Source organism: Oryzias latipes, chromosome 22 (genome assembly GCF_053564925.1).
Source record: "Oryzias latipes strain Hd-rR chromosome 22, Olatipes_Hd-rR_3.1".
NCBI classification, from domain to species: domain Eukaryota; kingdom Metazoa; phylum Chordata; class Actinopteri; order Beloniformes; family Adrianichthyidae; genus Oryzias; species Oryzias latipes.
Window position 1 is genome coordinate 17,388,869 of NC_136258.1, and position 12,284 is coordinate 17,401,152.

At 57.9% G+C, this 12,284-nt stretch overlaps 2 protein-coding genes across 2 annotated transcripts in view; both read left to right on the forward strand.

Moving 5' to 3' along the window:
• The window catches only part of slc35f4 (solute carrier family 35 member F4), a 196,731-nt gene that overhangs the window by 73,580 nt on the left and 110,867 nt on the right, over positions 1-12,284 (forward strand). The gene's annotated exons all lie outside the window — the stretch shown is intronic.
• Positions 2,839-6,101, forward strand: LOC144989077 (uncharacterized). Its single transcript, XM_078941005.1, has 3 exons — positions 2,839-4,220; positions 4,306-5,150; positions 5,248-6,101. Exons 1-3 carry the CDS (start codon positions 2,980-2,982, stop codon positions 6,024-6,026), a joined length of 2,865 nt encoding a protein of 954 aa, XP_078797131.1. The 5' UTR covers positions 2,839-2,979; the 3' UTR covers positions 6,027-6,101.

The window sequence follows — 12,284 nt, forward strand, 5'->3', positions numbered from 1 at the left end:
AGGGACGCGATGAAGCGCAACACCGAGGCAGCCCTGCGAGACACCAACGTCAAGTTCTCCGTGATGGCCAGCTACCAGATGTGGTACGCTCAGATGCAAAGCGTGACCCATCAGATGACGCAGGCTGCCATGCACACCAAGTTCATGGCCAGGGGGGTGGAAAACTGTCTGAGGCAAATCGCCTCCAAGCGCTCGGGGAGCTGCCCCAGTGGCATGACCGTGATGCGCGATCACCCGGGTCTGTCCGAGTTCCCGACCGTGGGCGCGGCCCTGTACAGAAATCGAAAGCTGTTCATCGTGCACTCGTTGCCGAACGCCGTGGAGCGCGCCGTGGTCCGAGGGATCATACCAATGCCCAAAATCAGCACCGATGGCGTTCCCTGTTGGCCAGACTACGATGTCTGGCTCATAGACGGACGGTTCTACGAGCCCTCCGAGTGCCACGGAAAGTACTGCAGGAGGCCCGAGCTTCACGAAAGGTACAGGAGGTGCGTCGAGGACCCCTCGGAATGCAAGACCGTGTGCGGAGAGTGCCACAGAAACATCTGCTACCGCGACAAGAAGGTAACTTGGATGGAGGGGTCGGTCACGGTCGAGATCGAATCCCCCCCGCTGAAGCCTTTCTCCAGGCCGCACATATCGGACGGGCCGGTGTCGTTCGCGGACCTGCTGAAAGACAGTCTGCCCGGGACTCCTGAAATGGAGCTGCTGCGAGCCGTGAACACGACGTCGAACCTGTTGTCCGTGCGTCAAAACCTGAACAACATCACCAGAGACCTGACTGATTTTGACGCAAAGTACAACGAGATCGTGGCAGGGAGAGTCTCTTTGGGAGGCTGGCTATCGGGGTTCGCCAGCAGCTCGGCTTTGTGGATTTCGATGGGCCTTCTCACGACCTGGTGCGGAGCGCTTTCTGCTGGGATCATCTACTTGGTGTACTGCGGAGGGGGAGGCGGAGCAGGGCCTGCGATCCCCAGATCCGCAAAGCTGAGGAGGACTAAGATGCTGTAGTTTGCGTAGTTGGATCGAATGTGTATTTTTTTTTTCATTTTGTCTGTGTTGCATGTGCACCATCCTTTGGATAGAAGCAGATCTATCTTGTCGTGAAACTGTTTGAAAAGCTCGGTGCTCTCTGAGATGGACACTGTGCGTTTGAGTGCGAAATAAAGGAGCTCGTTCAAAAATGCTCTCGTTGCTTTGAAGTGTTTTGCCACCGAACACAGCTTGCGCTTCATCTCTGGGAAAATACACTACACATTTTCTTTGTCAAAAAAAAAAACCCAAAAAAATGTGTTCACACGTTCACGGCAGTGCACCCTGTGCTTTATTCCTGCCGATCTCCGGAGTGGGAAAGAGAAATGTAGTTTGCGTAGTGGGTTTTCATGTGTATTTCATTTTGTCTGTGTTGCATGTGCACCATCCTTTGGATATAAGCAGATGTATCTTGTCGTGAAACTGTTTGAAAAGCTCGGTGCTCTCTGAGATGGACACTGTGCGTTTGAGTGCGAAATAAAGGAGCTCGTTCAAAAATGCTCTCGTTGCTTTGAAGTGTTTTGCCACCGAACACAGCTTGCGCTTCATCTCTGGGAAAATACACTACACATTTTCTTTGTCAAAAAAAAAAACCAAAAAATGTGTTCACACGTTCACGGCAGTGCACCCTGTGCTTTATTCCTGCCGATCTCCGGAGTGGGAAAGAGAAATGTAGTTTGCGTAGTGGGTTTTCATGTGTATTTCATTTTGTCTGTGTTGCATGTGCACCATCCTTTGGATATAAGCAGATGTATCTTGTCGTGAAACTGTTTGAAAAGCTCGGTGCGCTCTGAGATGGACACTGTGCGTTTGAGTGCGAAATAAAGGAGCTCGTTCAAAAATGCTCTCGTTGCTTTGAAGTGTTTTGCCACCGAACACAGCTTGCGCTTCATCTCTGGGAAAATACACTACACATTTTCTTTGTCAAAAAAAAAAAAACCAAAAAATGTGTTCACACGTTCACGGCAGTGCACCCTGTGCTTTATTCCTGCCGATCTCCGGAGTGGGAAAGAGAGAGGTTTGTAAGCTTGGCTTCTGCAAGCGTGAATTGACAAAACAAAAAAAACAAAACAAAAAAAAACATCTGCGTGCACAAGCAGTTGCGCTGATCAGAAGTAATTTTATGGTCACCAACACCACTCTGCTCTCTTTTCTCCCCCCACCTTCATAGAGCATGGGCTTCCACTGCTCCTCCCAAGTCTCCACCTTCATCTTTTACTCCCTGCCTCTCCTTTTTTCCTATTGGTCCCAAACATTCTCCACCTTCCCCTGAGCACTGCTCCTCCCAAGTCTCCACCTTCATGTCTTACTCCCTGCCTCTCCTGTTTTCCTATTGCTCCCAAACATTATCTACCTTCCCCTGAGCCTACCAGTTTTCTTTTCTGAGCCCAGAACTTTTTGTGTTTCGAATGTCTGGGCTGCTCCGATTAACAGCGGATTGATGCCACCGTGGATGCTTGGCGTGCGAGATGCCGGTCTGACTTTTTGAGCTTCGCGGGAAGGTCGAGGAGGGAGGACAGTGACTGCGAGCATCGGTCGTATTCTATGAACTGCACTCGGCCGTTTTTAAGCCTGGTCGGAGGAGGCGAGTGGCTGTCGGACGGACGCTGTTCACATCGGTCAGACGCTGTAAACATCGGCCTGACTCTGACGGATCTCGTCCAACCCAGAGACGTCTTGCTGCGAGCGGAGTTCTTGCACTCTGGGGGAAGGTCAGACTCACTGATAGTGATGAGTTTTGTTTTGGCATGAAAGTGAGGAAGGTGAGAGTTTCTTCTGTTGCAGAGATTTCGAGACTGTCGAGGAGGGGCTATATAAGTGCTGCCAAGTTTGCTCACAGAGGACTGAGCTCACACCCCAGCGTTCGTTCGTACAGGAACACTAGAGATTCGCCCCTCGGCATCTGGGTGGAACTCGGCTCTCTGTTCTAACGAAGCCCGCGGTGCAATGAGGGTGATTTCGGCTGGATACGAGAACGAAAAGATGCAGAGGAAGGCCAGGCCCGAACAAAGAAGGATCGGCGGGGGCCAACGCAGATACACTACGCCTTCTCCCCTGCGCAACCTGCAGCAAAGGAGAAGGCAAGAAACGGAGAAGAGAAGGAGAGAAAGAAAGCGCTTCGACTGGACGCCCGAGTGGGCCGAGGGCGAGATCTCCCGCCGCGACCAGAGGGATGGAGTCCGCGATCGTTACCGAGGAAGCGGACGCGAGCGGGCCCTCGGATGCGTCCGTCTCGACCGCGAGCCTCCCCTCTACCCGACACTCAAGAGGCAGGTTGGAAAGGAGCTCGACCCTGAATTTGCACCTCGTCGCAGAAGGACAAACCCTGCGGGCGGTTGCGTGCGAAAAGGAGACGGCAAATATCACCGGAGCGAGAGGATCAAGCGCAAGCGGGACCCGAGCCTCAGCCCTCGCAGGACTAAATCCGAGATTCGGCTCGTGAAAAGGAGGACCGAGCCAGAGGGGCCCACTGGTGAAGAACCGTCGCACTTTGGCGTGGATGTCGGTGAAGCTCACGACGGCAGGCGAAAGGCAGTTCGCTGGGCTGTGCCTCACGCCGGTTGCAATTTTGACCGCGCGAACCCCCAATCGTCGTCCTCGCGGAGAGGCCGTCGCACGGAGCGAGACACCGCGACCAGGCCCTGGAGACTAGGGTGTTGTTCGACAAAGGAAGACAGCTCCAGCGAAGGCGAGTACAGCGAGGGCGAAGAAGAGAAGGGCGAAATTCGCACGGCCGAGTACGAGGCCAAAGAGCGCGCGTGCAGTCCATCTGATGTCAGCGCCTCCTCCTCGGACGAAGACGACAAGAGTCGGGGGCGCGTAGAAAACGAGGCGGCCTCTCCGGAGGAAACCGAAGACGAGGCGGAAGAGGCTCGCGGCGAGCCTCTGTGTCCTGGTGCTGAAAGCGCGGGGTGTCGCGAGGCCCTCGCGGATGGAGGGCGACAGCCGGTACCGGGAGGCGCAATCTGCGTTGGACTCGAAGCCCTGCGGAAAGCAAACCACGTCGAGCCCACTCCGGCGCCTCCGCCTAGCCCAGTGGACGCCACGGAGCAAGACCGAGGCGCGGAGAGCGAACGCTCGCTCCGCCCGGGGGAGATCGACGTCCCGGAGTCCGAGGAAGGCGTCGAGGTCGCGAAGCGAATGGACGAAGAGCTGCACACTGCCATCTGGAGCATCAGCGGCCAGCCGTGGGTATCCCCGTCGATCCTGGGAGGCATGGTTTGAAGGTGATATTCACAAGTTGTATTTTGTGTCACTGTGGGTGCGTTACAGAAACCCCTCCAGATATTATTTGACTTCGACTGAGGACGAGGAGTACGGTACGCTGGAGGAAGAAGCCAGCGCCATGCTGTGCGAGAGCGTCATCACGAAAGCGTACGACGACATCAACTTGATCACGTACCCCGATTGCATCGAGCCGCGCGCGGCGGAACCCCCAAACGGTTACCAAGTTCCTCCTCGGGTCGCTTCGACTTGCGCGGAGACGATTGAGCTTCCAGGCTCTCTACTTCCGCCACCCGAGACGGGTGACGAAGATCTCGACCATGGAGGGGACGGACGCCCGAGCTCGCAGCCTGACGTCGAGCCGCCGAAAGACGAGCCCGGCGCAGCGCTGCAGAGTGAGTCTCCAGGGCTCTGTCTCTCCGTGGAGTCCAACCGACGCGAGCCCAGGACGCCCGCAGAAGAGGAGCTTGCGTGCTGGAGCGCAGAGGGCAGCGCGGGGCCGCGCCCTTGGGACGGCATCCCCGGCGTCTCCCTATCCACGCTCGAAGATCTCATCACTTGCCCATCATGCAGACGGGTTTTCAACCGTGCGCCGGTGTGCTGCGGGTATCTCCTGCAACTCAATCGACCCGTGCAGTGCCTCTGCGGATGCGTCCTGTGCACGCTGTGCATCAGAGCGCAGGGAGGCTGCCGAAAGCACTGGGTCGTCTCCGAGAACGGAATGGTGAACGCCACGGCAAACGCGCTGGCTGACATGCCGGAGATGGAGGCTGTAGGAGCTTGGGAACTGGAGCGAGAAGGTAGCGACCGCTTCATGACGAGGATCGAAAAAGAGGAATGCGTTGAAAGGATGTTGGCCGAAGGGTCGCCAAGTGACGAGGAACTTCAGCGAGGTAAGAGGCACACCCTCTAGCACCTCGACCTTGCACAGCTTCAAGAGTCTGACTTTCCTCTCTCTGATTTCTCTCTCTCTTTTTTTTTTTTACGCAGCGTTCCAGACCCTGATAAAGAATCCAGCAAACGACATGTCTTTCACCTACTGGGAAAATAAGCTCTTGCCTGAGTATGATGCCTACAGATACGTTTGCATGCCTCACATCCCGGGGTTTTGGGACCGCGTGCTAGTGGGGAAATGGTGCCCCGAGAGCACCCAGGCGGCCATCGGGCCCGACGTGCACCTGCCGCGGCTGTTCGACGTGGACATGGGCACGCATTACTTTCACTGGTGCTGTTTCGTGTTCAAGGAACAGATCGTCTTGGCAGCGTGGTGCACCACCAGAGTGTGCCAGGGTGGGAGCATGAGAGTCCTCCCACTGATCGACAGTTCTTTGAGGGAGACGGTGTCCGAGGTCAAGTTCAAGAGGATGATTTTCCTCCTGCGCACGTGGTTCACCGTGCAGTACCGCTCAAGGGAAGGCGGCGGGCGCGTTGAAAGGGACATCCACGTGGTCTTGGACTGCAAGCCGCTCGATGGACCCACCATCGTTCAAGCCATCGCTGAGCTTGCCGCCCGAAGCGGAATGGAGAAAGCGGATCCCAGCTACGTACACAAAAGGGTACGACCCTTCGCCTTGGACGCAGATGTGTTTTCGGCTAAAAACGCAGCTGCGGCCGCTCTGTTCGACTACAGGCCGCTGTCTTGCTGCCAATCCCAGACGCTTTACATGAACGTGGCAGAGGAGTTCAGCGACTGCCACCGTAACTCGGAGACTGGAAATACGCTGACCCGACCCATTTGCTACGAAGGTGACAAAAATGTCTACGTATGAACATTTTTGCTCACAATGTTCACATTATTTCATCATCATTTTTTTGTATTATATTTTTTTTTAAAAAAAACAGGTGTGTGGAACATGATTGCATAGGAATTGTCATCGAAGTGTTTCGCTTTTACTCTTTTACAATTTGTTTTCTTTACCACAGTTATCTCAGAGGTTTCTTTCGACAAGCAGATGTTATTCCTTGTGACTGCCATTGAAACAGCGAAGGCTTGCGTAGTTGTCTTTCTACCTCGTGCATTTCTTTTTCATAGCATGCAATCCAATCACATGAACTGTACCCTCTTGAAATGTAAGACTTATTTTCCTTTTGTACTTTGAATAAAATCATATTGCTGTTGATTGAAGTACGCCTACTGTAGTCTCACATCTTCTCTCTACATTTCTTGGCAAACAGAATATGGAAACAAGCCAAGCAGTTGTGTTTTCAGAAATTATTTTATTCAGAATTTGTTACAAGATCAACACACACAGACAGTCAAACACTGTTGCATTTGAAAACAAAACAAAAAAGAGACACACTTTATACAAAGGGCAGGTACACTAAGAAAGAAAAGAAAAGAAAAGCCCTGAAACCCCAACAACCCAGACCTTCCGGTAGGAATTTATATGCGTTCCCCATCAGAGAACCGTAGCGGGACTACCCAGTTTAAGGGCGGTCACACGAGCCAGTGAGGGTGCCTCTGAGTAAGATGGCCGTCTTCGTAAGCCCCGCTGGCATCTTCCACCGTCATTTTAGACACCGGTTCCCTCATGTCGTCGAGGTCCCTGTGGACGTTCAAGGCGAGCACCGTCCTGTTTATCTTGGCCGAAGCGTTGAGTTGAAGCCCCACGCTGTCTGACAGAGTGTCCACCGCGCCCACCAGCCTGACAGCATCGATCCGGCCCCTGAGCGCCATGAGCATGTAGCGGAGCTGGTCCCTCTGAGTCTCGGCCGAGCGCAGCTCGTTCACGTACTCGGCGGTCACGGCCCTGTCACATGACTCGGAGCCGATGATCCCCTTGATCATTTCTATGTTCGCGTCCAGGCCCGTGATGGACCTGGCCACTGTGTTGATGGCGGCGTCCACTTCGGCCTCCTCCCTCTTCCTAATCAAGGCGATGGCGCGCTCGCGGTCAACTGGGTGCATGTACAGGGTCACGAAGAAATTGACCCCGCACAAAAGCACCAATTCAGCAAAGGCCCAGAGTCCGCGGGCCACCTTGCGCGCTAAGCCGGGCCCCCTGACCCGAGGCATCCTTCCTCCCTGCTTTCTCTTCTCTCTCCTTTCTCCCGCGCGCTTCGCCCGTTTTACGTTCCGTTTCCTCCCTCACAAGAACAGCCTGCGACCATGGTTGGGGCTCTCGAATATCCTGCTGAATATGGGAGCTATCAACCGAGCGGTGGTCTGCATGGGGTTGCAAGCGAACAGGCCCGTGCCGCTGATTCTGGGCGCGAGCCTGTCGACGAGGGGCTCGCCGCCCGTCGCGGCGCAGGCGCTCATGAGCTTCCTGTCCGAGGTCTTCCCGATGCTGTAAGTACCGCAGAAAGCCACCCCGAGCGAGGGCTGCATGATGTCCGTGGCCCGCTTGTTCCCATTCGCTCTCTCCGTGGTGTCCTTGAAGAGGTCCCCCACGTGATCCAGCACGCTCTTTTCGAACTCCGCCGCGTGCAGGGCGTCGCAGAAGACGCTGTGGTTGCTGTCCTCTCCGCCGTCGCCTCTGCGTCTGCCTCGCGACCTGAGCGCCGAGCTGAAGGGCCTGAGCAGAGTGGGCATGCAGGTGTAGGCCTCCGAGCGCATGAGCGGATCCAAGGGCACCTCGCCCGTGAGTCCCTGCAGGCTCTGGGACCGGCCGGTGGTGAAGATGTACGGCCTGCGGTAGCCGCAAGCGCTGTCGGACTCCGGGCAGAAGCCGTTGAAGGCGTCCGCGATCACCATGTCGTACGGCCCTCCGCGCCCCTCCAGGTGCACGTCTCCCCCTCGCACGTCTTTCATGTACAGGTTGGGGATGTAAAGCCCGGGCGACTCCAGGGTGTCCGGTATCACCACCGACTCGCAGTACTGGTTCACGGTGCACACCTGGTGAGTGTTGTTCGCCGTCGGGTTGCACAGCACCTGCGTGCCCAGCGCGTACAGAGCCGACTTTTGCTGCATCAGGGACACTCCGCAGCCCGTGAACCTCACTCCCCTGAACATCAGGTAGGACAAGCCGGAGTAGTAGACGGTGTCGTAGTGATCCCTGACCACGTCGTGAGTGAGCAGGGTGCTGTAGTGCATGCCGAGGAGCGCTTTGGCCAGGTCGTTTCCGATGCCGGAGATCTTCCTGAGTCTTATCGACCACATGTACGTGACCACAGAGTTCCTGTGGAATCCCAGGTCCGTGCAGGAGACGTGGCGAGAGGCCGTGGGCTCGAACTGCTCGCTGGCGTCTTCGGCGAAGGCCTCGGGCGCCACCCTGGAGAAGACGCATTCCCCGGTCAGACGGGCGACGGTCAATCCTAGGTTGCCGTCGATGCCCAGCTCGAGAGAGAGGTTCGGCTCCCCGTCCCTGTACCTCAGCGGGTCGCGCACCGCGTGGGCTTCGTTTTCGACGACGGGTTGCCGGCGATACACCCTCGCCCCCAGGCTCGGTAGGATGATCCAATACATCAGGTTGCAGTAGTCCATGTCGTCCAAGGTGAACCAGACGGGATATCCGCGTTCGTTGACCGTGGCCTGGGACCCATCCATGGCCGCGTAGCGCCGGTGGCTGAAGCAGCAGGGCATGGAGGCCACGACAGAGTTCGCCCTGTCCCCCACCACGTTTCTAAACAGTGCCAGCACTCCGGTTATCAACCCCTCGAGCTGCACCAGGACCTCCCGTTCCTCCACGGTGAAATCAGGCGCATTGGCGCCGATCTCCTTGGCCCCGAGCGCCTTTCGCATGTACACGGCGCATATGGGGTCCGCCATCCAGGACCAGAACAGGCGGCCCCTCGTCCACCCATCCACTTCTAAGTCACGGATGGGCTGGTTCGCGAGAATCTTGCCTCTCATCTCCAGCATGCGCTGCGCACCACCGCGGTAATCCAGGGCTTTGCTGAGAAAGGTGAGGTTGAGGGTCACGGTCTTGGCGTGCTCGCTGTCTCCGAAGCGGGCGAGGAGCTCGCTTCCGATCTGCGCGATCTCGTTGGAGAGGCTGTTCATGGCGGAGGTGTTGAACAGGGCCACCCTGGGCCTGACGACCCAGCGCACGGGCTCGACGGCGGCCGATCCGTGAGAGGCGTCGTCCGGGGCTTCGGGCACAACCATGTTTCGAACGTCGAACTCCAGCAGCGACGCGGGGTTCTTGATCTTCTGGTACCAGTCATCGCTGTGCGCCAACTGCGCCATGCGTCCCACGGCGATCCCTCTGGGTCCGTTCCTCATGAAGGCGTTCAAGTCCCCCTGCAGCTTGTCCCTGCGCTCCCTGCCGAAGAGAGCTCGAGGACTGCCGAGGCGGTGCAGCTCCCTCAGCGTCACGCAGACCACGGCGCCGTCGTACTGGTGCAGGTACGATACCGAGGGCGATCGCTGGGCCAGCTGCTTGTAGCCGACCTCTTCGGAGTCAGTGGCAGAGAGCACTTTGGACGGCGATATCTGGCCGAGCGCCGGAGCCGTGCAGCCCACCGTGAAGTACTCCCACTTGAAACCCTGGGTGTTGCTGAAAGCTTTGTGCTCCGTGGACGTCTCCCTCCCGCATCCGTGTTCCATCTGCACGCCGTCCACCAGCGCGATGGGAATGCCGACCGAACGCCCGCCGCCGATCAGAATGTGGTTCACCGGCATCTCCGTGACCTGGTCCCTGAAGCTGGAGTCGTCCGCGAAAGCCAGGTCCCCGTCGCCCAGCTCGCGTTTGTTGACCAACTCCATGGTGAACTCGTGGACCCCGTCGCCCCGCGACTTCTCGTCGGCGGCGGTGTAGACGCAGAACTCGGGCGCGAGCTTCACGTTTTCGCAAGCGATGCGCGTCCTGACGGCGCTGGAGTCTTGGGACACCACCCTGAAAAGGGTGTCTCCCATGACGAGGACCTCTGGCCTGTCGCTGCAGAGGACCCTGCGAGCGTTCTCCACCACGCACACGAAAGAATCCGGATGCGTGTTCACGGTGCCGCACATGAGCTCGGCCATCGTCAGCACAGAGTCCAGCTTCTCCGCTCTGGGGAGGGATGAGAGTTTCTGGCAGATCCTGTCCGTGAGCGTGGGCTGAGCCGCGCAGTACTCCAGGACCTCTATGGTCTTGGTGAGCTCCCACGAAGTCCTGGCCTGCTCCAGCTCCCTGCGTATCAGCTCCTCCGCCACGGAAGGCACCGTGATGCCGAGCAGAAATCCAAACTGCATGGTCACCACTTTGGACGTGTGCTGAAACACCTGGCTGTACTCCCTGGTCCGAACCCCGTTTCCCACCGTGTCGTAGGTACCTCTCTGGGCCTCTCGCTGATCCGTGATCTTGTAACGCCTCGTGAACCGCGTGCCCGTGGGCACGGACTTGTCCGGGATCAACATCTTGTACACGAAGCCCGCCAGCAAACGGCTCGTGTCCTTCTGCTGCTTGAAGAGAGACACTCCCATGTGGGCCTGTAGTATCATCACGACCGCGTCCGCCGACACCGAGGTGTTGGCCGCGGACGCCCTGATCACCTTCTCCGCCACGAGCTCGGAGAACGCCCCGGTCGAGTCGGCCAGAAACCCAGGCGCTTTGACCAGTCGTTTGGCAGCCTCCAGAGATCTCAGCGAGTAAACGCTGGGGTCAGTCTTGACCACGCTCATGGTGATTTATTTATTTTTTCTTTCTTTTTCTTTTTTCCTTTTCACCCCCCCCCCCCCCTCTTCGGCGAAAGGGACCCTTGCGCTCACACGATCGCTCCGTTGCGTTCGCTTCCGATGCGCGAGGCTGGCGTTATCCTGTAAGGTCTGTCGATCTGGGTCCCGTGCGCGTAAGGTGGGAGCTTGCTCAAAGCCGCCAGCATTTCCTCGCGGCACCTGCCCTCGTAAGTTAGTAAGCTTGGGTCATTTTGACCGTGGCGTTCCAAGAGCCTCTCCGCCACGGACACGTCCGAGGCGGAGTTGATAGCTTTCAGTTTCAACCTGGTCAGGCCGATAGCTCTCTTGCGCATCAGCGCGAAGTCCCTGAGGCGAGGTTCGGCTTCGTCCGCCTCGTCGCCTTCCTCGACGCCGTACTCGTCGCCGCTGTCTCCGAGGACCTCATAACGGTACCCGCTAGGGCCGCGCGCCGTCCGCCCGTTGCCGCAAAGGCAGCAGAGCGCCTTGAACAGTACGCAGAACATGGCCGACGAGAGGGGTCGAAGACGCGGCGGGAGCAGCTGAGTACGGGTGAGGAGCTGAGGAGCGGATTCTCATTAACCCCTCCCGGTTACCGTCCGAAAGTCGAGTCAAACAGAATTGTGACGATGAAGGCAGACGAAGGACCGCTCGACGTCCGGGAGGCGGCCGTGGCCGAGTGCGCCTTGGCGGACAGAGGGGACGCGAGGGTTCTAGAGGACTTCAGGAACGGCCGTTGCGCTCATCGTGCACGCAACCGTAATCGCCCCCGCGGAGAGGCGCGCTGGGACTGCTACGAGCAGTGCTACGACCTGTTGCCGCTACACAGGGACGTCGCGTCTTGGGCTTTTGTGAGCGAGGATCCGCAGCTGGCCGTGGTGATAGAGGAGATCGTGAACACTTTCAGCCCGGCCCTGTCAGTGGAGTTGCTGCTGTGCAACGTGCTGGGCAGCAACAGCGAGAGCGCCGCGTGCCTGGTCCGCTATCTCGTCGGGCACTACGTGGCCAACCGCCCCTGCTGCGGGCACATCAAAAGCACCCTGAGAAACATGATCCGCTGGACCGTGCTAGCGGGCTTCGTGCCTTGCCTTTTCCTGCCGTGGAAGAAAATCAGATCCCTCGGCCTCGGCCTGTCTGGTAAAGCTGCCGTGATCAACATGGTTTCGGGCTCCGGCGGGCCGGACGCGCGCCCTAGCAAGCGATGCAGGAAAGATGTCGAAGCGGCCCCGCCCCGTAGTGCCGGACGCCTGTTTGTGGTGTCGCCGGACGGCCTCAGCCCTCCCGGGGCCGCGGCTGAAGCGATCCAAGAGAAGGAGGCTCACGACGAGGCGCTTCCTCGCGTGCTCGAAGTTCCCTTGGACAGTCTGGCGGAGACAGCCAAGTTGCTGATGATGGCGTCGGTGCCCTGCGCGCCGGCGGCCGTGGTGTGTAAGATAGTCGCGGACTGGGTGAGGGGAGAGCGCGAGGC

Excerpts from the sequence above, each read along its gene's own strand:
- LOC144989077 (XM_078941005.1), top strand. The coding sequence starts at position 2,980 with ATGAGGGTGATTTCGGCTGGATACGAGAACGAAAAGATGCAGAGGAAG. Across the intron at positions 4,221-4,305 it reads TGGAGCATCAGCGGCCAGCC|AAACCCCTCCAGATATTATT; the intron begins GTGGGTATCCCC and ends GGTGCGTTACAG. Across the intron at positions 5,151-5,247 it reads TGACGAGGAACTTCAGCGAG|CGTTCCAGACCCTGATAAAG; the intron begins GTAAGAGGCACA and ends TTTTTTACGCAG.